This window comes from Dipodomys spectabilis, unplaced genomic scaffold (genome assembly GCF_019054845.1).
Source record: "Dipodomys spectabilis isolate Male_0828 unplaced genomic scaffold, ASM1905484v1 ptg000096l, whole genome shotgun sequence".
Classification (NCBI taxonomy): Eukaryota; Metazoa; Chordata; class Mammalia; order Rodentia; family Heteromyidae; genus Dipodomys; species Dipodomys spectabilis.
In genome coordinates, this window is record NW_024870773.1 from 8,907,605 (window position 1) to 8,934,623 (window position 27,019).

The 27,019-nt window shown below is 40.7% G+C and overlaps 1 protein-coding gene across 2 annotated transcripts in view; it reads left to right on the top strand.

Moving 5' to 3' along the window:
* Arhgap21 (Rho GTPase activating protein 21) overlaps positions 1-27,019 on the top strand; it is a 120,553-nt gene that overhangs the window by 12,903 nt on the left and 80,631 nt on the right. The window contains exon 1 of one of the 2 annotated variants that reach the window (XM_042686076.1): positions 10,463-10,520. The exons of the other annotated variant lie outside the window; for it this stretch is intronic. Coding sequence (XP_042542010.1) covers positions 10,464-10,520 — 57 coding nt within the window. The 5' untranslated portion in view covers position 10,463. Of the gene's footprint in view, positions 1-10,462; positions 10,521-27,019 lie in introns of those variants that run through there. 2 annotated transcript variants of the gene reach the window in all.

A 27,019-nucleotide genomic window follows, 5' to 3' on the forward strand; every position in this document is an offset into this window, starting at 1 on the left:
GCACTCTACCACTAGGCCACACTCCCAGCCCCGAGTAACTATTTCTATTTTGATTAAAACATACAAAGATGAAATAAAAAACCTGAGACTATAAAGAGGTAGAGACTAAACTATTGGAAAAGGCATTTAATGCTAAATGAATGCTAAATACTATGTTTTCTCTTTAACTCTCATACTCTCCAAACATTTTTCTAAAAAGAAAGAAAGAAAAATACCTTTAGCTTTTGTAATTCTTTTTTTTTTTTTTTTTTTGGTCCAGTCATGGAGCCTGAACTCTGGGCCTGGGCACTGTCCCTCAGCTCTTCAGCTCAAGGCTAGCGCTCTACCACTTGAGCCACAGCGCCACTTCTGGCTTTTTTCTTTTTGCTTATGTGGTGCTGAGGAATCGAACCCAGGGCCTCATGCATGCAAGGCTAGCACTCTACCACTGAGTCACCTTCCCAGCCCTAGCTTTTGTAATTCTTAGTATCTAATTTCAGAACTTAAAAAATAGTTGAGAATTACTGTTTCAGAAATTTAAACTTTTAAGCTTTACAATTAATTTTTCTCTCAACCAACTTTTATTTTAGCCTAAGTAGTTTGGCAGAAAATTGTAATAATTTCGGTTTTCTCTACAGCAATGTTCTTAAAATTTATTTTTTTCATAGCAACCACGTTGAAAAATAATGAAACAAAAAATAAAAAAATACATACTGGTAGCTTGCAAAAAGTTGATGTAAATTTTAGTTTAGTGAGACTGGACTGGCATTAACAGCTTAATTTTGTGTAACCCTTGATAGTTTTGGAAGCACAGATAAGTAAACTTCTACAAATATTTTTAGTAACATAATGATAATTGATTTGCTGATTATTCTTTTTAAATGTTGTAGTACCAGATACTTTTTAGGTAAAAATATTCTGTACTTTTGTTGTTGTTTGTTTATTTCTTGTTTGTTTGTGTCTTGAGCTCAGGGCCCATGCTCTTACTCTCTTGTTCAGATTTCTTTCTCAAGGCTGGCCCTTTACCACTTGAGCCAAGCCTCTAATCTGAGTTTTGGTGATAAGTTGGAGATGGAGTCATGAGGACTTTTCTGCCCAGACTAGCCTCAAACCACAATCTTCTAAGTCTTAGCCTCCAAACATTAGTTTGCCTTTTTAAGGGAGTTAAGTCAGAATTCCTCATTTTGATTACTTTAATAAACCTTGGTTTGGTATGCTTAATTTACATACATTTATTTTGACTCTTTTCTTTCTCTTCTTTCATCTTTTTCTTTTCTTCTGTTGTCTGAGAACTGGACTCAAACTTGGTATCTGCCACTTTCGCTCATTGGCACTCTACCACCTGAGCCATGCCACCAACCCTTTCACTTATTTCTTTCCTCTACCATTTTATAACCTATAAAATGGTGGGGATTTTAGGGTGGTCACTTAGGCTTTTCTGTGAATAATTGGGACAGTACTGCTTAGTTCTAAGTCATAGAAAATGGATTTGTTTCTATGATATTAGCTGCATTTACCTTGAGAAGACTATTTGCCGAGGTAGTCTTAAGCTTTTAATAGGAAAAGAGACTGCTTGAAATATTTATTCTAAGGATAAAAATAAAGATGATGCAAACAGACTCCCCATCTCTAGAAATCAGAGTAATAAGTTAGCGTGTACAAAGGCCTGTGCAAAGGGTAAGGTAGCTACTAAAGAGCCATTTTATATATACATATTTATATATTATATTTATAGAAATATATATACAGTTGGCACATATATAAGTCAGAAAAACCTACCAGTACTAGTCTTGATTTGTAGCATGCAGTGTGTAACTGCATCTGTCTTCTGTTTTGAGTATTTCACAGCCTTTTAATATCTTTCCTTCCTGTTGTACTTTAGGCATTTATGGTATTGACATTTATTAGCTGTAATATTTACTTAGTCTTAAAGTACTGCTCAGTTCTTTGTAAGTGCTAGACTGTAATGTCTAGTTCCTGGAAATAGACAGGGAGACAAAGTAGATTTTTAGATAAATTTGTAGGGCTTAAGAGGAGGCATTATTTGCTGTGTTTAATCTACACACCTACAAAGTGCATATTCTGTTTTTCTTTTTTATTATAATGGTGATGTACAGAGGAGATACAGTTTTATAAGTCAGATAATGAATGCATTTCTTACTGGACATTATCACCCCTTCCCTTTCTCCTGGGATTTGAACTCAGGGCTGGTGTACTGTCCCTGAGAGCCTTTTTTTTTTCTTCCTCAAAGCCAGTATTCTCCCACTTCAGCTACAGCTCCCTCTGGCTTTTTAGTAGTCAGTGTAAGCGTCTCACAGACATTCCTGCCCTGGCTGGCTTTGAACCATGATCCTCAGATTTCAGCCTCCTAAGTAGCTAGGATTACAGATGTGAGGCACTGGTGCCTGACTGTGTATTCACCTTTAAGATGTGGAAACTTGGGGTCTGAGAGCTTGATGAACTTACCAGGATCACACAGACCTATAGATACCTTATTTCTGCCTGTCTTTTCTTGAGAGTGGTTGATTGGCCATACATAGAAATGTTTTCCTGAAGAAAGCCTGTGGTTTGTTTATACTTGATCTACTATATCAGGACAGTCACCCAGGGCTGTACCTGCCAGGATCACCCACAGCAAATGGGACACCTATAGTTCCTATGTAAAAAGGAGTCCTTTTGTGTCTATTCATATCTTTTAGTTTGAAATGTCTTTCCCATGTCTTGTCATTTGTATAAATCTCATACTTACTTCAAAACCCACCTCAAGTTTTACCTGACCTATAAAGTTGTTTTGACCTCAGTGACCCTAGGTAGAACCTATTTACCCAGTGCCAGAGCACATGGCTTTGCCCTCTGTGGTTTTTTTTTTTTTCCCCTGTCTGCTCTTCTGGATGCTTGCTGTCCAGTACTAGATTGCAGTATTGGTTTTTTTTTTTTTGGGTCCGGTCGTGGGGCCTGAACTCTGGGCCTGGGCACTGTCCCTCAGCTCTTCAGCTCAAGGCTAGGGTTCTACCACTTGAGCCACAGCGCCGCTTCCGGCTTTTTTCTTTTTGCTTATGTGGTGCTGGGGAATCGAACCCAGAGCCTCAGGCATGCAAGGCAAGCGCTCTACCACTGAGCCACCTTCCCAGCCCCTGCAGTATTGTTTAATGTAGTCTTATATTCCAGAGTCAGAGTCCTTGGTATTTCAAACTTTAGAAGTTTCCAGATTTTAGAAGCGTGAGAGGATGCACGTTCTGGGACAGCATGGAACAGCAGAAATAGCTGCTGTGGAATATATGAATGTCCACCGCAGGGAATAAATGAAGTCTTAGCAAGAGCTTACTGATAGGTCTGCTCAGGTCAGGTTTGGCTCTCAGTGAGTTACAAGAAGTGTTTTCACTTTCAGAGCTAGTTGAAATTTAGGGTTTTCAATAATAGAATTGTAGACACAGATTTTTTTTTTGTCAGTAGTGAGACTTGGACTTGGGGCCTGGGTGCTGTTCCTGAGCTTTTTTGCTCAAGGCCAGTGCTCTACCACTTTGAGCCACAGTAGGACTTCTGGTTTTCTAGTGGTTGATTGGAGATAAGGGTTTCACAGTCTTTCCTGCGTGGGCTGGCTTTGAACTGTGATCCCCAGCTTCCTGAGTAGGTAGGATTACAGGCATGAGTCTGATGCACTCAGTCGTATTGACTTTTAGGAAAATAAACTATTTCAGAAAAAATATCTAATAGTTAATGTCTATGATGCTTTGTGATTTTCTTTTGACTTCTTTTCATTTATAGAATTGATTCCTTTGCCACCTTTCAAAAATGACTTCTGTGGGGTATGTATGTGGGTGGTGTATGTGTGTGTGATCAATTGACCTATCTTGTCATTCTTAACTAGCAGATGAAAATGTTTGGCATGAATTTTAGAGATTATTGTACTTGATTTGTCCCATTTTTGACTAGTGTTGGCCTCTTTAAGTTTTCTCTTGAATTCTTTAGACATGAACTTGTCTTTGGTAATTTTCTTATTATCTGTAGTGATTTTTCTAGCTTATCTTTCCCAAACTTTTCTAGCTTAAGATCTGGAATCAATCATTTTTTCAATAAGTCCCAGTTTCTTTTAGCATGAACAATATTGTAAGATGTTCATTTCTGTTGAACCTCACTACAGGCTTTCAACCTACCTCCTCCCCTTCCCCCCGCACCCCCCCCCCCCCCCGCCCCCTCCGCCAGTTGAGCGTTGGTGGCTCACGCCTGTAATCCTAGCTACTCAGGAGGCTGAGATCTGAGGATCATAGTTCAAAGCCAACCGCGGGCAGGAAAGTCTGTGAGAAGCTTATCTCCAATAAACCACCAGAAAACAGGAAGTGGTGCTGTGGCTCAAGTGGTAGAGCGCTGCTAGCCTTGAGCTGAAGAGCTGAGGGACAGCGCCCAGGTCCCCCTCCCAAAGCCCCCAAACCTGTCCCCCCGCAAAAAAAAAATCTCCTGCCTTACATGCTTTGACCTTTATTTTGAAATTATTTCAGACTCACAGAAAAGATAAAAAGTAGTACTGAGTCCTTTTTTGTCCTGCATTTCCCTGACATAAACATCATGCATATATAGCCATACTATAATTATGAAACTAGGAAATTAATAATTCCTTAAACATTGTTAAGCCCTAGGTCTTATTTACTATAGCAGTGTTTTTTGATAATGATGCTTCCTGACTTACACTGATAATTTCCTTCTGAGCTCAGAACTGGAGGCTCATAGCCTCTTTGGTATTATATCTGGTTCTTTTTTTCTTCCATATTAAAAATGTTGGTTCTTAAAGACACAGAGGGACATTGGTGTATTCCAAAAGTGATAATTTAACTTTATCCCAAATAATACACACAACAATTTAGAGTAATAATGCAGTAGTACCCTGTCATTGTGATCACTGAAAACAGTTAGTTTTTTCCCTGTGCTCTCCTCATCCTACATTTATTTATTTATTTAGTCAGTCATGGGGCTTGAACTTGGGGCCCCGGCACTGCCCCTGAGCTCTTTTGCTCTACCACTTTGAGCCATAACCATATTTTCTGGTGGATAATTGGAAGTAAGAATCTCATGCAGTTTTCTGTCCAGGCCGGCTGGCTTTGAACTGTGATCCTCAGATCTCAGCCTCCTGAGTATCTAGGATTAATTAAAAGGGTGAGCCACCACTGCCCAGCTACCTTTTTTTTTTTTTTAAAGTTGTACTGCATCTGCTGTGTCAGAATACTAGATATTATGTCTGCAACCCCAATCCCCACTCTTTTTTTTTTCTTTCTGGAGAATGATAGATTGGGGTCCTCTATGTCCTTATACTCTGCCTCACTCTCCAGAGCGGTGGGATTACAGGTGTGTGCCACCAGGCCTGGAATTCTCTCTCCCGTTTAACCCTTACTTAGTTTTAGTTCTAAAATAGTTTTGTGTTGAGTGGTCACCTCTAGTTCTCAGGCTCATGTTTGTGTAATCATGATTGTGTAATCATTGCTGGTGCTTTTAGCAAGCTGGCCATGCACTGAATTCTCAATTCACATTTTCTTGGGCCTTCTTATATATGGCATAAAAAGTCTGGTGAGCATTTCATGTTCATTTTCCATCATCAATCACTAACAGGGTATTTCGGTTCATAATTTTGTTTTTTCTTTTTGGACTTTCAAGTTCAGCAATTTTACAAGTGGACAGTCTCAGGGTGTTCCCCTTTCAGGATATACTTGCAAATATATTTGTTTATGGAAAGCATAATTAATTTTTTTTTTCCTTTATGGGTTCTTTTACTTTGCTTTACTTTTCTTCTTCTTCTTCTTTTTTTTGGGGGGGGGGAGTCCAGTCGTGGGGCCTGAACTCTGGGCCTGGGCGCTGTCCCTCAGCTCTTCAGCTCAAGGCTAGTGCTCTGCCACTTGAGCCACAGCGCCACTTCTGGCTTTTTCTTTTTGCTTATGTGGTGCTGAGGAATCGAACCCAGGGCCTCAGGCATGCAAGGCAAGCACTCTACCACTGAGCTACCTTCCCAGCCCTTTACTTTGAATCTGGCCAATTTTGGGTATTTGTCACATTTTCTTGATTTTCTTCTAGCTCTGTCCTTATTTTTCAGTTTATTTCTCTGTTTCTTCCATTTTGTTCCATCAGCTCATTTCTGAGTTTGTGTAGTTCTGAATTATATCATTCTTTCCTATCTTTGTATCTTTTAACGTGCTTTGAAATAACAGATTATAGTGTTTATATATTTTGTGTATTTATTGCTTGTAGGGATTCTCCCCTCCCCCCCCCCTCTCTCTCTGTCTTTCCCTGGTTTTTCCCTCTCCTTTCCCTCCCTCCCCTTCTTCCCTCTAGCTCTCCAGTTTCTATGGCGTATGAGTTTGATCCTGCTAATTTTTATATGAACTCAGTTTTTCTGAATTTTCACAAAGTAATGTGGTCTAAGATTGATTTTCTAATTTTGCATAGGTTTCTCTTTGTTGATTTGCCGTAAAGTTTACAAATATGACAAGGCTCAGAAGTTCCCACAGTAAACCCCTCCCCTTCTTTTTTTGTCTAGACCTATTTTCTTGTCTCTGTTGTTGGTGTTGTCTTTTTTTTTTTTTTTTGGGGTCCGGTCGTGGGGCTTGAACTCTGGGCCTGGGCGCTGTCCCTCAGCTCTTCAGCTCAAGGCTAGTGCTCTACCACTTGAGCCACAGCGCCACTTCCGGCTTTTTTCTTTTTGCTTATGTGGTGCTGAGGAATCAAACCCAGGGCCTCAGGCATGCAAGGCAAGTGCTCTACCACTGAGCCACCTTCCCAGCCCCATGGTGTTGTCTTAATCTGAGTTTTGTTTGAAAAACTTTTCTCAGTGCGCAGCTGTTTTGTGGAAGGGCACTTTGTTGGTCAGTTTTGTAGTTTGAGTTCAGAGCTCTTGGCAACTCTTTTCCTTTTCAGATCTTAGTATCAATTCCTGTTTACCTACTCCTGTGCTAGTAGGTAAAATTTACCTAGGTTTTAGGTGTTTGTCTCATCGATGGTTGTACTTCCCAGTAGGAACCTTGGCTATTTGGGCCAGCCATTATAAATTCTCACAACCTTGTTGGCTTAAAACAAAATAGCTTTCTCTCACAGGTGAGGGAGGCTCCAAGCATTCCTCACTTGTGACAGTGTCACTCTTGCTTGGCCTTTGCACACAGGTATTATTGTCCAGCCTTGGAAGGCTGAGTCTCATTGGATTTAGGGCCCATCTAGGTAATTCAGGATGATCTCATTTTGAAGTCCTTAATTTAATTATATCCACAAAAGCACTATTTTTCCCCCCCAATAAGGTCACACTCACAGCTTCCAGGGTCACATCTTTTGTGTGGCTACATTAGAGGTTCTTCTACTTGGTTTCATGCCCTCTGCTTCCCTGGACTGCATTTCCTACACTTGATGTTGATGCTGCTAAATGCTAGGAGTCATTAGTACTTATTTTTTGTGCACTGCTCCCCCGCCCCATGCCAGTTCTGTGGCTTGAACTCTGGACCTGGGCTCTGTCCCTGAGCACTTTTGCTCAAGGCTAGTGTTCTACCACTTTAGTCACAACTGTGTCTCCAGCTTTTTGGTGATTAATTGGAGATAAGAGTCTCACTCACATACTTTACTGCCTAGGCTGGCTTTGACCTGAGATCCTCAAATCTTAGCCTCCTGAGTAGCTAGGATGACAGGCATGAGCCACTGGTGCATGGCTTTACTCTTATTTGGGCTTGTAGGCTTCCTTTGTTAAACCCAGTTTTGGGGTATACACGCGCATGTGTGTGTGTGTGTGTGTGTGTGTGTGTGTATGTGAGAGAGAGAGAGAGAGAGGTATGTGTATGTGTGTGTGTGTGTGTGTGTGTGTGTGTGTGTGTGTGAGAGAGAGAGAGAGAGAGAGAGAGAGAGAGAGAGAGAGATGTGCCTTCACTGTCTCTTGTAGAAGCTAAAAGAATGTAGGGTGATTTCTATGCAGATTTTTTTAAGTAAAAGCAATGAATAGTTATAATAAATAGCTTCCTTCATGTAAAACTGGTTCCAAAAGGATTTTATAGATGGGGGATTCCAGTGGGTCGTGAAAAAAAATGAACATTAGGCCATATTTAGGACTGAATTATAAAAGCTTAATTTACATGGGCCTATCCAAGGGTTTCTTTTTTGCCTTTTGCCATAAGATTTTGTGGACTGGTCCATAATTGGTACTAGGACTATTAACTTGAAAACGTTTGAAAATCAGATCTTCCCTTTTCTCAGAAATTCTGAGTGACTTGAAGTGGGGATGGAACAGAGAGTGTGAGTGTAGGTATTTAGTTAGAATCCCAACTGCTGCAACTTTTTCTTTAGTACAATTAGTTGAAAAAGAAAACAGAAAGCAACTTGTGTTTTGCTTTCAACTAGTGATATAATGACTCCTTTTGTTCCAGGATAAAACGTACCCTATCTCAAAATGATTCTAGTTTGGTACTTGGAGGACCTGTTAATATTTTTGAATTGTCCTCCCACACTTAAGAACTTCTCCAACAAAGATGTATTTGTTGGGTTCTTCTCAAGTGGTAGGCAGTGAGAATTTAGCAGTGAAGAAAGCCTGGCCTGAGCCACTTGCCCACTTTCTTGGGTACACACGGATAAGAGGAGCTGAATAATAGGAGCGCCGTGAATATGAAATTATGAAGTTAGAAGAGCAGGAAACCATGCAGATCTGAGTAGGTAAGCCAGCCTAGTAGAGAACTCAGGAAAAGCCTTCCTTGGAAAACTGTACCAGCACATCAGGACATACTTGCTCAGCTGAAGGAGCAGCCTGGGTTTCTGAATATGCTCTAGCTGAATTTCAGCGGAGGCCGGGGACATTGTAAAAGTGACTGGATTTGGGAGCTGGATGAGAGGTGAGGAAAGTGGGAATCCAGGATGACTCTGATTTCTGTTTTGGTAACCAAGAGATGAGTTGTGCTGCCATAGTGCAGATTAAGGGATTACAGGGGTGTGTGAAGTTATAAGAAGGAAGGTAATAAGCTCATTTTTGGACCTGGGCTGAGAGGTTTAGGTGTACATGCTTTGTAAGAGTTTAGTCATGAAGATTTGCAGCTTGGGAGAGGGGTGGCCTGGGAGAGAGGTTTGGAAGTCGTAATTCATAGTTAAAATCAGGAATCTGGTAGATGGCATCTAGGAATAGTATAAGAAAGGAAAAAGTGGGTGAAGAGTCCATTTTAATTTTAAGAAGGGAAAGCAGTCTATGAATATTCTAAGTGGTATTGAAGATTGAACTCCGGGCTTCACATTTGCTAGTGGGTGCCAAGCTTTCAGTCCATTTTTATTTATGCTTGTTATTTTTTTTTTTGGTGTCTTTTTATTTGTATTTTTATAGTAAAGGTGATGTACAGAGGGGTTACAGCTACCTAAGTCAGGTAATGAGTACATTTATTTTTGAAGTGTTACCTCTGCCATAGTTTTTACGTTTGTTTTGTTATTTTTGAGGTAGGGTCTTGCTTTATACCTGGGTTAGCCTGAGCTCTGTGATCTTTCTCCTTGTTTTTCCCCTTATCACTGGGCATGACAGGCTGCTGTGCCCAGCCATTGTACTTTCTAGTAGCTGTGATAACTGTGTTCAGCCACTGTGTTCAGCCACTGATTGAGATGGAGTCTCATGAGCCGTTATGCTCAGGCTGAGCATAAAGCTGTGGTTCCCTGTTCTTAGCCTCCCAAAGTAGCTGGCACTATAGGCTGGAGCCACCATGCCAGGCTATAAGAACAATTTATGAGGTGTCTGTTAGATACTGTTTTACAGTATGTTAGATATATTTTAAAATATCATATTAAAATCTCCACATGGGGCAGGTGTTACTATTCCTATTTTTATAAATGAATGATTTGAAGTTTAAGCCAGTAAGTTTCTTGTTGTACACACACTGGGTTGCATTAAGGAACTGAGCCTGTCTTATTAGCACCTAGGCTTTTCTCACTTTGCCTTAGCACCTCTTGTTTCATTCTTGCAAAGAAGAGAATAAAGGAGTTAGAGAAGTATAAAAGAATACTCTGGGCTGCTGGCTGAAACTTTGGAGGAAGTTAGGAGTGTAAGACACCACTAAGAGGTGAAGAGGACGGAAAACTTTGGTGCCCTTTGGGTTGAGTCAGAGTAAGGGTCATTGGTTGGCTCCACCATCTTGTGTTGGAATTGGTTTGTTGTACGATTTTAGCCAGCATTATTGGTTTCTTAACCACATTCCCAAGATGAATGTTTTCAGTGAATAAATGAATTCTAGCCTAGGGTTCCAAAAATAAAAAAGCAATACTCTTTAAAAACATGTTAAATACTAAATAAGACCCTGAACAAGTCTTCACTTTATGATGTCATCATGTGTTAGAGCCTGGGAAGATGATGCAACTATGGCTGCCCGGACAGGAAAGGGAGGGGAAAATCCTCAGCGCTGCTCCCAGCACTGCAGCTCAGACAGAGCTGACAAAAGCTGAGTCAGAAGACAGGAAGGCTGTGCCCTAAGGCAGTCATGGCCCAGTTCAGGCTCCTGGACTGCATGATCAACCACAATTGGAACTTATTGTGCAATCTGTATTGTGCATGGAGTGGTCAGGTTTGTTGATTAAATACCTATTTTTTTGCTTTTTAGCTCAAAACCTTACTGTAATGTAGAGCAAAGTGAAAATGCTGGATAGGAAAACGTCTTACGTAGAATGTACTCTTAGACTTTATATACTTGCTTAATTTGGCATATTGTAAAATCTAATGATCTGAATTACTCTATAAGATTGGCGTTAGCTGAAATGGCAGAGATGTGGTGCTTTGTAGATTCTTGAGTTGTGGGGGGGAGGGAAAGTCAGAATGAATTACTTAAAAACAAAAACTAGCATATATTAACAATGAAGAATAAGGTAAAAAGTATGTATTTTGGAGGTATTCAATACTGTGTTATAAGGCCTAGGGGAATGGTGTTAGGAGGAGTTGCTTTTAGCTAGTTTCCCATTTGTAATGAAGTAAGGCTCTTCATTTCTTTCAAATAGAAGTTCAAAAAGGAACTACTGTTCGCTTTGCAGCCAGGCTTCTGAGAAAAGTATAATTTTTCAATAGAGAATATTTGCTGGGTATATGCTTTATGATAGTTACTTGCTTTGGAGTATTCTTCTCTGAGAAGCAAAAATCCTATTTGGCCTTTCAACTGTCAATCAACACTGTTAGCAAGTGCAGATAGCTATTGTAAATCATAAATACTACTATGCTTATTCAGCCTAATGCCTTTCCTTACAAAAATAGAAAATAAAGGCAACCCCCCCCCCCCCCCCAAAACACCTAAACCTTTTTTTCTTTTTTAAAATAGTATTTGCTCTAGTTATCAGTGAGTGTAAAACCTGGGATTTACTTTGTGGTTATTAACTTTGTTGTGGCAGTTTTTTTCGTATGTGTTTGAAATTCTGAAGAAGCACTGACTTTTAATTATTATTGGAGGAAGTGAATGAAAAATGACATGTGCCAACTAGAAATTTGTTCCCCATCCCCAGCCAGTTCCCCACCCCCAGCCATTTCTCTGTTCTTTAGTAGACCTAACATGAACTTCTTAGTTTATGGGATTTGAAATTAGTTGCAAATGGATCTTTGAATCCCCAGTACTTTTCTGTATGTCCTGTTCTTTCTGTTCTGGAAAATAGTTTCATAGTCTAGTCTGGACACAATAGACTTAATGTATCAGAGAGATTCTACATGGCGAAGGTCATTTAGTCTCTTGTTTCTTCCAGTGTAGGATTGATTCTTCATTGCGTTTCTAGTGCTCTCTCTAATGGATTTACATTACCGTAAAGATATGGATTTTGAGTGGTTGCTGAGAGAATAAAAGAAGATGGATACTGCGGTTACCTTAATATTTGAAGTCCAGGCTATTGGGCCTAATAAGGCTGATTTTAAAATTTTCCTTTGTAAGTGTGTTGCAGCTAGCTGTGACTAAACTCCTTAGTCTCATCATTAGAAAACTTTTTAGTTTGAGGTCTGAAACCTTCTTCATTGTAGCTACACCCAAAGGAATGTTTGAGATGCAGTAAATTCTAGCGGGGAACTGGTCCGCTAAGCCTGCTAATAGCAAGTGCTTTGGGATGTGCTTTGGCCTGGGGTTTGGCTAGGATTGTCTTTTTGTGGTTGAAATCTAACAATAGGCCACTTAGCTATAGCATCTCTCAGAAGAGTTTGCAGAATTTAGCATGAAGTGAAAATGGCATGAGGCAACATCTCCTGTGACTTCCATGTCACTTCTTTTTTTTTTTTTGGGTCTGGTCGTGAGGCCTGAACTCTGGGCCTGGGCGTTGTCCCTCAGCTCTTCAGCTCAAGGCTAGCACTCTACCACTTGAACCACAACAGCACTTCCAGCTTTTTTCTTTTTGCTTATGTGGTGTTGAGGAATTGAACCTGGGCCTCATACATGCAAAGCAAGCGCTCTACCACTGAGCCACCTTCCCAGCCCCTTCCGTGTCACTTCTTAAGGCAGTTGGTGGAGGTCACAGATTCCGTGCCTTTGGGGCCAGGCAGTGAGGGGAGTCAGGAAAGGGGAAGAGACTTGCAGAGAGTCCAGTGTTAGGGAGTAGAACTGGTAGAGAATTACTGTGTGTACTGGGAAATTAGGCTTTTAGGAGATGGTTGTCATATTGGACTCACGCTGTCAGATGTTCTTTTATTTTAAGGGAAGCTAAACATTTTGGATTTTTATGCGAAGTTGTCTTAATTTTTAAATGTTGATGACTAATTCACATTTTTCAAAATAGTGCAGGAAAACACATCTGGTAGGCAGATGTAGCTCCAAGCTTCCAGTGTGTAACTTCTGATTTATAGAAGGACTCAGGACAGTGGTTGGTTTGAGTTTCACCATTGAAGCTAAGCAGTGCTCAGGATGCTGCAGGATAAAAGCTCATGGTGTGGGTGAGGAAGAAATGTGCAAGAGCAAGAAAAGGAGTAAATGAGAAGGCAGCTGGGGAAAGGGGTCACAGACTGAAGGAGTCAGACAAATGGGTGATGTGATGGCAAGTGAGGAGAGTGCCACCACACTGAGAATTTGACTTGGTTGTATTATTTATCAAATATCTCTGCACCCTTGTAGCGGGGCATAATGTGTGGTTGCATGTAGGTTTTTGTGTCCAGGAGCTGAAATTTATCTGGCTGGTCCTGGGGCTTGAACTCAGGGCCTGGGCATTGTCCCTGAGCTTCTATTTTACTCAAGGCTAGTGCTCTACTACTTGAGCCACAGCACCACTTGAGGCTTTTTCTGTTCATGTGGTACTGAGCAATGAAACCCAGGGCTTCATGCATGCTAGGCATGCATCACTAAGCCAACATTCCCAGCCTCCCCGAGGAGCTGAATTTAAAGCCCAGAGTTGACAGTATGACCTGATACTTCTCATTAACTTCCTTTTATCTCTAGTAATATGGACATCAGGGATCCTGTGATGATTAAAGTGCTATCAGGTGTAGTGGCACATCCTGCTGTCTTATTCACTGTGAGATATAGAGACAGGAGGGTCTTGGTTCAAGATTAGCCCAAGCAAAAGTTAGGGAGACCCTGTCTTGAAAAGAAGCTGAGTATGCTGGCACATGCTCTGGTCCTAGCTGCTTAGGAGGTGGAGACAGGAGGATCATAGTTCTAGGCCAGTGCAGGGTAAAACCAAGAGATCCTGTGTGAAAAACAACTGAAAGGAAAGGACTGGGGCCATGGCCCATGTGCTAGAGGACTTAAATGAGCAACATGCAGCCAAAATCTGGAACTTGAGGCATACTTCAGGTGGTAGAGCACTTACCATGAGAGAAGAAGATAAGCAAGAGCACAAGACCCTGAATACTGCCCCCCCTTGGCACATTAAGTGATTGATACATAATTACAATTAGTGTTACTATATTTGAGATACAATATGCATAGAAGTAGTGTTACATGATATTTATATTGCAAATAAAAGATTAACTTTGAAAATTGCATATAAGATCCATAGTCACTTGTAAAAATTGGAAAGTAAGAGTTTAACATGATTTACATACTTCAGTCATTTAAGTATTAACATTGGTATATATATTGCCTATTTTTCCCCCAGTGCTTTTATGTTTCCTGGTGTTTTGTGTTGTGCAAGTGTTTCGCAAAATTGAATTGGTATAATGTACTTTCTCCATTTTCAAAGAATCATTTTTAGTGGCTATATAGTATTCTGCTAAATTGTGTGTGTGTGCACGCGCGCACATGTGAGCATGTGTGCGTGTGTGCGTACATGCTTGCATGTGTGCATGTGTTACCTGGGGATTAAACTCAGGGCCTTTTTCTCTCCCTCAGCTTTTTCATTTGCTCTACTACTTGAGCCATGCTACAGTTTGGGTTTATTTGCTGGATAATTGGAGATAAAGAGTCTTGAGGATTTTTCTGCTGGCACTGGCTTTGAACTGTGAGTTTGAGATGTCAGCCTCCTGAGTAGCTAGGATTGTAGTTATGATCTATCAGCATCTGGCTTCTAGCTAGATTGATGGTGTCGTTGGACATTTTAAGTTGTTTCTAGGTTTTTGCTACTATAGAGACAGTTTTGAGTATCTTAGATGGAAATAATTTCTTGTTTAGAGTTACTTTTATAGGATACCATCTGAGAAATTACTGGGTTAGAGTGATCTTTTTTTTTTTTTTTTGGTCGGTCATGGGGCTTGAACTCTGGGCTTGGACACTGTCCCTCAGCTCTTCAGCTTAAGGCGAGCACTCTACCACTTAAGCCACAGCACCACTTCCGGTTTTATGGTGGTTTATTCAAGATAAGAATCTCACGGACTTTCCTGCCTGGGCTGGCTTTGAACTATGATCCTCAGATCTCAGCCTCCTGAGTAGCTAGGATTATAGGTGTGAGCCACTGGTGCCTGGCCAGAGTGATCATTTTAAAGCATTTGTTAACAACACATTTCTGTATTTAACAAATTTCAGAGAAGAGATTCTTCTTGGATGTTGTGAAAAATGGATTTTTTAAAGTTCATAGGTTAGGATATCATTAATCCTATTAGAAAGAGAAGACTTTTGCTCCCCCCCCCCTCCTATTAGTTAGTAAAGTTCAGCTGTCCTTAGCAATATTAGAACTAGATGTGGAATGTTGTTGATCGTGTAATAAGATACAAGGGGGTGGGCACTAAGTTTTCTTGTATTTGATGGGACCCTGTCATACCTGATCAGTGACTAGATAGCTCCGTGGAGTTCCCTTGTGGGAGACACTGGGGTTAGGGCACTTTGCATAAATCTGCATTCAGCCCTTAGTCTTTTTCAGGTTAGCAGCCAACATGACCCTCTAAAACAGAGCATGTTACTCTCCTCAGGGCCTGTGTCACTTATGTAGAAGTCAGGGACCACACCCCTGATTGGAAATGTTTATTATGTAGCAGAAATGGTCACTCTGTATAAGTTCATTTTAGGATAGAAGAGTCAATTTTCTTTGGAAACCACAGCAGATAACCAGCCATACTAGGAGCCATGTATAGATTCTTCTTCCTTTTCCTCCTCCTCCTCCTCTTCTTCTCCTTCTCCTTCTTCCTCTTTCTCTTCTTCCTCCTCCTCCTTCTCCTTCTTCTTCATCTTTCTCCTCCTCCTCCTCCTCTGTTGGAAGACAGTTTCTTCACAGAGCTTTCCTTTGTTTCTTCTTTTTCTCCCTTCTTTCTTCCCCTCATTGTAAGGAACAAACTGAGCAGCTCACATACAACTCTACTGCTTCTAACACCAGAGGAATGAGGCCTTAACTTGATAACTAAGCTAGGATGTGCTGAATAGGCTTGTGGCCTTTGCTTCTTCCACCCTCTTCTCTGCTGACTGTGCTCTCCATTCACTTCTGTACAAATGCTCTTGTTTTGGAGATGGATGGGTTACAACAACTAGAAGTGACACTGGGAAAAAACTTGCTTAGGGGGCTGGACAAACCTGCTACAAACATCTTTCTATCCATAGGTAAGGTCTGCAGGTGAGGTCAGGGGACATGGGAATTTAAGGACCAAGGTCAATTTAGTGTTACAAGAAAATGCAGACACACCACCAGTGTTTTTCCTCTTTGCAAACCATTGGCCTAAGGCTTCAGAATTGTAACTATCAGAACTATTGGCCTGAGGCATAGGAGGAAAAGCTCCTCTTTGCTCTGTGATTTGTCTCAGCATACAAACTAAGCCTCCAAGACAAGGAAAAGTGTCACAGGGAGCTTTAGTCCACTCTTCCCATACTTACTGTATGTCATGCACTTTTCCATCAGTGATTCCTTTCACTTCTTAGGACATCTCTGTGCTGTGTTATGAGAGGCTATGGGTTTTCTTACTGTGCTTGGGCCTCACAGCTCAGAAACTGCAGAGCTGGCAGTTCGGAAGCCCTCAACTTCCTGTTCCTTTATGGAAGGGTGAGCTATAGTATTCTAGTATTCTCTTTCTTTTCTTTGGTGGGGGAATACTGGGATTTAAATTCAAGATTCCCCAATTGCTAGGTAGGTACTCTGCTACTTGAGTCACATCTCGAGCTCTTTCACTTGCCAGCTTTTAAGTCTAGTACTGCCATAGCTGTATTTAAAATAAAAGGTAGAAAATGAAAATTAATGTATCCATAAAATATGTGGTCTATATAGTTACATACCTCTTCTGACTGATGATCAGTTCAGGAGTAGTGGAGGAAAGTGGATTTTAAAAGAGTAGTAAGAACAGAGAAGGAAAAAGACCTGTGTTGTTTAATGACACATGTACAGTACTGAAAAGGAGAGTGAAGGGGCAACATGGGGTTAAAAGAGGTAAAACAGTAAGTAGTAGCATTGAGTTTTAGCCACCTTTGGCAAAGTTGATTTGTTAATGGGTTACTTAGCTCATTTCTATTCTGATATTAAAACTCAATATTGTGAATATATATTGTGTATCTGATTATATTGTGAGTTTCTGAGTTTGTTATATAAGCAATGTAATTATAACATTGAGACTGAGCAGAAATCAGTGTGAGTTTTATAGTGGCATTGTGAATATTGTCTAACAATATGTGTAATTGCTTTTGAGCGGAAAAATGATTTCGTGTGAATTGTAAGGAATTTGCTGAAGTATCCAGTTCATATTGATATTTAATACCAACCAGCTTCCTTTGTATCTGTAATGCCAGGAGCCAGTGGCTAAATCTGTAATGAGTATTTATTTGGCCTGTGAATTCTTGCTGGGAAGGGTGAAATCAGGTTTAAGTGAATAAGAAAGATAAAGAGAGACTATGAAGATGCTAGATAATAATGATGAAGATGATAATTATCTTAAAGTACTACTAGGGTTTGAACTCTAGGCCTAGTGATTGCTAGGCAGGAGCTCTACCACTTGAGCCACACCTCTAGCCTTAGAAAGTTAGATTTTAAAGGGGACAGTCTAAATGGAGTATAGATGAAAAGAAGGGCAGGCCCATCTGTTTTAGCTTCTTGCTAATGGTTGGACAAAGTATGAAGAAAATCATTTAAAAATATTAACTTTGAAGCTGAGTGTTGATAGTGCATATTTGTAATCCCAGCACTCTGTAGTTGAGGCAGTTAAGATCAACAGTTCAAGGCCAGCCTGGGTTACATATTGAGACCCTTGAGAAAAGTCAGGTGTAAAGAGCTACGGACCGGAGCACGAAAGATGTCATGAGAACCTCACTTTAATAGCCCTGCGGAGGAAGGAGGGGTTAGAGAACCCTGTGGGGGAATCTGTCATTTGAGAGAAGCTTGATGGGCCAACAGGAAATGTAGAGGAAGTAGGGGGATAAGAGATCCAAGCAGAAGACACCAGTAGTCTGGCCAGTAGTGTGGACAGTGACCATGGGAGGGTGACCAACAACAGGGAAGCAACCTGTGGGGTGCAGGGGAAGTTTCCATCTCAAAGCGATGGCGTTCACTGGATGGCCTCTAGCTACCACATTGCTCCTAGCTTTGCTGATCTTTGTCCAAGAGGAGAAGCTGGCCTTGGACTCTTGCATGCTAGTCCTCCTGCACTACTTGCTGTGTAATTATGAATAAATTTAGTTTGGGAGTTTAGTACTTTATGTTTTTTTTTTTCCCCCTTGGTCATGGGGCTTGAACTGTGGGCCTGGGCACTGTCCCTCAGCTCTTCAGCTCAAGGCAAGCACTCTACCATTTGAACCACAGAGCCACTTCTGGTTTTCTGAGTGGTGTATTCGAGGTAAGAGTCTCATGGACTTTCCTACCTGGTCTGGCTTTGAACTATGATCCTCAGAACTCAGCCTCCTGAGTAGCTAGGATTACAGGCATGAGCCACCGGTGTCCGGCTACTTTGTTTTTTAAACCAAGGTTTTTTGGTATGTCGCCCAAGCAGGCCTCTCAATTTATGATCCTCTTGTCAACGTTATGAGTGCTAGTATTACAGGAGTACACTTACATGCCTGCCTTGGATTGTAGCTTTCCTAATGTGTAAACCAGATTTGATGATTTCCAAGGCTTCTTAATTCCATTTGCAAGTGATTCTCAGAGAAGTATGATGTCTTCTGGGCTAGAAGCCCTTTCCTTTTTCTGTTTTGGCCTTGTTTTCAGGTGGGACCAGAGCAACTTGAGTCTAGTGTTAATTTTGCTTCCCTCACTGAGGTCTTCCTTAGTACCCTGAATATTTTACCTGGTGTTTTATGAATCCATGAGCCTTTCCCACACTCACTTGTGGGGACATGGACTGTTTCTCCCTGACCCAGTGTGAGTCTGAGGATGGTTTTCCTCCTCCTTCTAGGAGGTTCTCTCCTCAGCCTGTTTCCCATGAGATCCTTGGTACTGGGCTGAAGACTGGCCTGTTGATTCTCTAGGCTTGACTCTGTGGGCTCAAGCTGACCTGCCTGGGTGTCTTTTTTCCTTAAACATTCTGTGCAGTAAGCCGGGGGAATCATGGGGCTCACTTCTCCTTTCTCAGGGTTCACTGTCCTTTGCTGTCCAGGGCCAGTGTCTCGAAGCTGTTGTTTCACAGATACTGTCTAGATGTTTTGCTAGAATGGGTTAGTTATCTATTGCTGATTGCCTCTCATACTTATTGCCTAGAACATTTACTTTCTCAGTTTCTCTGTGGGCCAGAAGATCAAGCAGAACTTTTTGGGGTCCTCTGGCTGGGAGGTCCTGCAAGGTTGTAATCAAGGTCAACCTGATCCTCTATCAGCTCAAGACTTGCCTGTGGAAGCTCTTGTGTCCAGGCCCACCCATGTGGCTCCTCAGAAGCTCTGGAGACAAAGGCCTCCATTTTTCAGCTGGCCCTGGAGTGGAGGCCACCCTTAACTTCTGGCCATCTGAGCCTTTCCTTTCATAAGAAGTAATGAGGGAGAAGAGCCTGAGAGAGTGTGGGCTAGACAAAGGTCACAGTGTTGAAAGCTAATAACCTCATCCTAGCACTTTCTTGGAATTCCATTCATGGGAGCACCTCACACCTCCCCTCAAGGAGAGAGGATTGCAAGTAGCCAGGAAAACCTAAGGCACACATCTCTCCCTCTTCCCTCTTTTGTTTTTCTGTAGTTGTAACTGACTATAATTCATTTCCAAATTGAGAATTGTGTTGGAAGAGTCAGTTGGCTCACTCACTGGTTTGCTAGGAGGGTTGCTGAATTCAACATATAGTACTGGTCCCTGAAAAGACCCAATGCAAAGCCAGCCAAGTGAGACGGGAAAGGCGGAGTTAGGAGGAAACCACAGCCAGCCTCCTGGAGTTCCCTGCCCCCTCCTAGAGGACTCACACTGGGTGAGCTTACTTTCTAGCGTGAAAGGCCGAATACCAGGGAAGCTCCAGCCAGAAGAGTGGTGCTGGGCCTGGTCAGTCACGGGGTACCTTCTTCCTAGCACATAGGAAAATTCTAGATTCCCAGAAGGAAGCAAGTAAACCAGGCTTTTGTTCAGACTTTGTAGCCAAAGAAGCTGCTTTTATCAGTTAGGGAATAGCAGGAACATTCCTTAAATCCCAATTGCATGACAGCAACAGAGGGCCACCTTGGAAGCCTAGCACCCAGGCCTGTTTTGCGCACTCTTTTCTAAGCACCGGGTGGAATGTGAATTTATGTTAATCTTACCACAAATAATAGTGATCGATTCCAGCCTGTAATCCCAGAATCCAAGCCGGAGGCAAAAGGAACAGTATCTTTTGTTACTGGCTAGCCTGGGCCAAAAAATTTTTGTGTTAAAATTTCTTATTCTGAGCCTAGGCTTAAGGGTAGGGGGAAAGGTATATTCTAGGGCCTGGAGAGCGAAAGAACTTGGACAGTAATTCTAGCGTTTAGATCCTAGTTTGAATGTTATAATGCGTATATGTAGTGATCTTCAGGGAAAAAAAATGTTTCCATTGATGCACTGGTGTTTGAATATTTACTCAGCACCTGGCTGCCATGCTAGATATGGGCTTATAGAATGGCGAGCGTGTATGTCTCCATCCTGAGGATGGCAGTCTAGAGAGGGAAGAAGGTATTAAGCAAATGATCACAAAAAGCTGTGGTTGTAAAATGCAAAATATGTGGTTGCAAATACAAAGTTGCCTTTACAGGAAAGGAAAATAGTCATTTTCTGTCTATCTAATGCATTTTTAAAACTATATACTTGCTTTTGCTCTTCTGTCATGAGCAGATGGCTCCTGTATTTCCAGTAGGGCTGAATGGAGGCCCAGACAAGAAGTAATAAACAAATAACAAATACATGCTATTTCAGGCTATGTAAGTGTTGTGAGGAAAATTAAAGCAGGGTGGAATGGTAGGGCAACTACTTTGGAGAAGGTGCTTAGATAAAGGCCCGCTGGCTTCTTCTCATGGACTCATGCCTGTCAGTCCAGCTACTTGGAAGGCAGAGATGAGGCAAATCAACAAAAAGTAGCCAAACTTCATCTCAGCAAATAAGCAGGGTGTGATGACACGTGCCTGTGATCCTAGCTGCTCTGGAGGCATAGGTAGGAGGGTCTCAGTTCCGTGCGGGCCTGAGAACAAGTGAAAAAATAGCTAACGTAAAAAGAGCTGAATGAAGGTGGCTGGGTGCTGGTGGTCATGCCTGTAATCCTAGCTGCACAAGAGGTTAGAGGATTGTGGCTCAAAGCCAGGCCAGGCAGACAGATCCCTGAAACTTTTATCTCCAAGCAAAAAACTGGAGGAGTGGCTCAAGTGGTAGAATGTCAACCGTGAGTGAAAAATCTTAATGAGCTTGAGAGTCCTTGAGTTTAAGCCCTACCTAGTACAGGCACAAAAAAGGGTAGTGTTAGGTTTATAAAAAGAGGTAGCTGAGTAAGAACAGCACCACGCACGTGGTATTCAGTAGACCTGCTGGGACCAGGCAAGGTTGGCACTCCACGCAGCTGGCAAAGAGGGTGTCTGGTCCTGGGTTAGGCACGGGGAAAGGTGTGTCCAGGTAAAGGGAAGTGGGACCAGGTAAGAGGAGGTGGGACCAGGTGGGAGAAAGGTGTGGCCACCTCAGATCCAGATGTGACCTCAGTGGATGCAGATGTGACCTCTTCCTGGTGTCCCAGTTGCCTAGGTAATGCAGGTACTGGGCGGGGTCTGCTCGCTATCCAGGAATGGACCTTCCAGGTAGTGGGGCTGAAGGCATAGATCAGGTGGTAGGATTCAGCAAGTGGGAAGTCCTGAATTCAAATTCTAGTACTGTCAAAAAGTTGAACAACAGAAATACGCCAGTGCCTACTGAGGTCACTTGTCAGTAAACAGAATAAGGATGAATTATTTTCAGCCAGGTAGAGAAATTCCCAAGGGAAAGCTTCTACAATGGCACAGCCTGCGGTGTAAGTTTGGGGCAGCTGGGAGAATAGGTGGCAGGAGGCTGAGGTCAGTGTCAATCCAGGACCAGGTCCCAAGGATTCAGAAGAGAAAGAAGGGGTTTCCTTTCCAGTGCAATGGAAGCCTTTTGTGGAGTTTTAGCTTGGTGATGACAACCACATTCATGATTGTTCCTGAACAATTTAGATTAGGAATACAGGAGTATATAAATTGCACAAATTGTAAATAGCTTGGTGAATGTGTCTGGGTAGTCATTGCTCCTGAGGCTCATTGGGAACCTCAATGGACCTCAGAAGACATGACCTCTGCCACACTTGAGTCACTATGTCCTGATTTTAGCTCATAGTCTGAATATTAACACAATGTCATTGTGCCTTTTCCTGGTTGGCTTTTCTTTTCTTTTTTTTTTTTTTTTTACTCTGTGTTAGCTTTGAAGTTTGCTAGTAGTTCACACCTGTAAATCCCTGCTACTCAGGAGGCTGAGGCCAGAGGATCATAGTTGGAAGCTAGTCTTGGCAGAAAAGTTCTGGAGATTCTATCTCCAATCAACCAGCAAAATTCTGGTGTGGTTGTACCCATAAGTAGTATTTGATAATTTTTGTAACTCTTCTTGCCAGTTAGCAATTACAAATGCTTTTCAGTTATTGGAGAATGTGTCGTCATGGCTTTTATTTGCACTTGCTTACTCCACTAATAAAGCTAGTCAAATTTCTGCTTTTGTACTTATTCAGATACTTTATCTATCATGCACTACCTATAGCAACTTGAATTAAGTTATCAAATTTTACCTTTAATTCCAGTACCATGGAGGTTGAGGCATGAGGACTGTTGAGTTTGAGGCCAGCCTGGGCTACATAGTAAGGATACATATATTATAAAATACTTTTTTTTTTTTGCTGGTCATGGGGCCTGAACTCTGGGGCTGGGTGCTGTCCCTTAGCTCTTCACCTCAAGGCCAGCACTCTACCACTTGAGCCACAGTGCCACTTCTGACTTTTTCTGCTTATGTGGTGCTGAGGAATTGAACCTAGGGCCTCATGCATGCAAGGCAACACTCTACCGCTGAGCCACCTTCCCAGCCCCGTATTATTTTAAATATATTTTTATATTTTGTATCATATATAAAATAAGTAGAATATATTATATGCAATATATAATATATGATGTATCATATATATTATATGTAGCATATTATGATATAGTATATTTGTTATATGTATATTATATATGGTATATGTATATATATATATATATATATATATATATACTGAATTATTTTGATACAGTGTTAAAAATCCATAAAACATTAATAACGTTATATGATTTTCCGTTTCTTTGAGTGGTCTCTTATTTGAGTAAACATGATCAATCTCAAGCCTTCATTGTTTTCAGAAGCCTCCAAGAACTAAATACTTAAGTGTTTTTTACATTAAGTGTTTTTTAAAGAGTGGATCCAAGGAATGAATGAAATTGCCAATTTAGCACTATTAAAAGTGAACATTAGAAAGTAGTTGAGGAGGGTGACATTATCCAAAAGGAAATATAGTCTTTGCCTAACTTATGGAACTACCTCCTGTTTTAAAAATTAAAATAAATTAAAAAATTTTGAAATGGAGACTTAATTTATAAGAAGGCAGTGCTAGAAATGATTTTAGTTGTGGAAATTAAGCAAAAATTTGAGTTTAACACTAATATAATCTATGAGAAAATTTTGTACCCATTTCCCCATATTCTGCATTCCGTTCTGTTGACTGCTTATATCCACTTCCTGACTCTAGGTGTCCTATTATAAGTTGATGATCCCTAATTGTCCACATCACTGTCCTGAAGTTGGATTCATTTGTACAACTGTAGTATCTCTCTTCTCTACAGGTGCTCTAGACCTATAGACAGACTCTATAAACTATATCTTCTTCTCAGTGCCACCTAGTCTTGCACCACAGTTCAGCAGTAGTAACATGAACTAGTAGTAATGAACTAGTGTTTATAGAAATGTTCCATGGCATCCAGCGCAACCGTAACACCTGCACTGAGACCAAAATGAAATAGTGTAACTGCCCTTCTTGGAACACACTGTTTAAACTCACATGAATAATTAATACTACTTATTTCTAGCCTGTTTTTAGTACAATTGAACGTATATTGATTTGTCTTTTTGAGGAGTATTTGCTGTTCCTCATAAGACTTTAAAATGTTCCTTGATGTAGCTTGTATATTCACATATATTTAAAAATCACAAATGGGAATTTTACCTTACTGCTAGAGCACTTGTCCAGGATGCACAAAGCACTGGGTTTGAAAAAAAATCATAGTACTTTGTCCTTGTGAAAAAAAATTGTTTTTGAAGTTTCATTATACTTATTTTTTGGCAGTATTGAGATTTGAACTTGTGCTTGCTAGGCATGTGTTGTGCTTCGAGTCCTGTTTGTTTTCATTATTTTTTCCTAATGTAGTCCCAGTTTTTGTTAGGGCAGGCCTGGACTACAATTCCTTTTACTTATCCTTCCCATGTAGCTAGAATAACAGGTATATACCAGTGCATCCAGCTTTTATTGGTTGAGATGGCGATGCAGCCCACCATACCTTGTATTTTTTTTTTGAGATTTCTAATCATTAAATCATTGTTTCTTTAATATAGTAGGGACCTTTCTGGATTTTAGCAAGTAAAAACATTTTTTTGCTTATAAAAATATTAAGTTAATCAATTTAATAATGTAGTTTAATTATTTTTTAATTTTGAAAAGTCATATTTATAGGATATAAATCATGGAATGAGTAAAATGTTTCCAAAAGGTTTACATTGGAATTCCATTAAATATTAAGCTGTGACCATTCTCTAAAATTGTGTCTAAAATATTTTCTTGATTATTTAATGGTAACTTTCATGATCAAATTGTAAATCAGATTCTTCCCTGCATTTGGAATTTCTTACTGGAATTTTGAAGAACATGTAACATAACTGATTTTGACCTGAAAGTTCAAAGCCCCCAGGAGCTACATATTTCCACTTTTGGAACTGTATAGCAGCTTCCTGTTCTGTCTCCATAGCCTATCCTCCCAGGGGACTGTGCGTGCTCCTAGAGAGCATGTCATATGCTGTTGCTAGGTTTAATAACTCAAAGCTGGATCTCCTCTGATGATCTCACCGAAAGTTAAGGTACATCTCAGGGCTTAAAAACTAATCAGGTTATATGACTGTTGATCCTCCTGTTTTGGGAGGCTTGTTAGATGCTCCCTCAGTCTTGGGTCTGTTACCTATCAGGTGATACCTCTGGGTTTCTATGACTCCTTTCCAGCCATCAGGGATTTTGCTTTGATTTCTGCTGCCATGATTTAAGACATTCCTGTCCATCCCCACTCATAACTGGGCATGAGAATTGTGTTCTGAATTCTAGTCACAACAGGGTACCTTATTTTTTTTTAAATCTACTTTATTGTTATTTTAGAGGTGATATACAGAGGGTTTATATATACATGTGCCAGATAATAAGTACATTTCCTTTTGTACAGTGTCATCTGTTCCCTCATTCTCTCCCATTCCCTCCCTCCCATTGCCACCCATCACTGTCCAGTGTGCTCCACGGCTGCACTTTTTTCCTTTTCCTCAGAATCCTCCCACCCACCCACAGATGTGCATGTGACTACATCATATATAAGATAAAGAAAACAGTCATCAGAAAAAGAAAAAACAAATTAAGAAAAAAGTCCTTTTTTTCTATATCTTTAGAATTCGTTTCAGTATGTATATTATTTTATATATATATATGAAGAGATGCTTGGGAATTGCACCTTTGTGATTTTCTTTTGGTCTCACTGTATGTGAGTGTCTAGTATCCTGTGTAATTTGTCATATCCTAGTATGTTTCAGATCTAACTCCTGCATATCAAGGAGAACATGTGCCCTTTGTCTCTCTGATCTTGGCTTATCTCACTTGTTCTAGTTCCATCCATTTCCCTGTGAGTGCCATTATTTTAACCTTTCTACTGGCTGTGTGAAACTCCATTTTAAGCTGGGCATCGGTGGCACATGCCTGTAATACTAGCTACTCAGGAAGCTGAGATCTGAGGATTGGGTTCAAAGCCAGCCGGGGCAGGAAAGTCTATGAAACTCTTAGCTCCAATAAACTGCCAGAAAACTGGAAGTGGTGCTGTGGTTCAAGTGATAGAACTCTCGCCTTGAGTTCAAGAGCTGAGGGACAGTGCCCAGGCCCAGAGTTCAAGCCCCACGACTGACAAACAAAACAAAACAAAAAACCCCTCCATTTTATATAGGTACCACATTTTTTGGATCCATTCATTTATTGTGGGGCATTTGGGTTGTTTCCCTATCTTGGTTATTTTGAATAGTGAAGCAGTGAACATGGTTGTGCAGGTGTCCTTATCATGGCTCATGATGCTAAGGGTAGATGCCAGGAGTGGTATGGCTGGGTTATAGGGAAAGTCTACGTTTATTATTGTTATTATTATTATTTATTTATTTTTGCCAGTCCTGGGGCCTGAACTCAGGGCCTGGACACTGTCCCTGAGCTGCTTTTGCTCAAGGCTAACATTCTACCACTTGAGCCACAGCACCACTTCTGGCTTTTTTCTGTTTATACAGTACTGAGGAATCAAATCCAGGGCTTCATGCATGTTAGGCAAGCACTCTACCACTAAGCCACATTCTCAGCCCTATGTTTAGTTTTTTTGAGGAACCTTCACACTGCTTTCCTGAGTGGTTGTACTAGTTTACATTCCCACCAGCAGTGTAGTAGGGTTCCTTTTTCCCTACATCAGGGTACCTTCCTGAAGCTGAAGACCATGTGTACTTTTTCAAATTAAAGAAAGATCTCTAACAATTATGTTTAGGGTTTAGCAAAGTTGTTTAGCCTCACTAGTAATGATTGAAACAAAACACTAGGAAGCATTTTTAATTTTATCTGTGTGTGAAAATGGAGCTTCATGTGGTGTTGTTAAGATGGGATTTTTCTTCTCTAGTGTATTCAAGGCACTTTGAAATTTTGTGTCTAAAACAAAAGCTGGGAGAAAGTAATTGTTTGAACTAGAAGCTCCATTCTTAGGGGTTTACATTAGGGGTTATACAATGTTACAATAGTAATACTAGAATCAGAATGATAGAAAGTACTAATGAACAGTATGTATACCTGCTTGCAGTGATTTGTTCATGTAACCAAATACCATAATCTTTAAAGAATGATGATATGGTTATATATAGTTATAAAATACTAATATTAGGTTGGAAGAAATTTTTGTAAAGTATATATTTAGTACATATTTACATATGAAAAATGTCTGCCAGGATACATATATTCTAATATACTGACCTAGTTTTCTCTAGAAAGAGAATGGTAGATACATTATTTTCT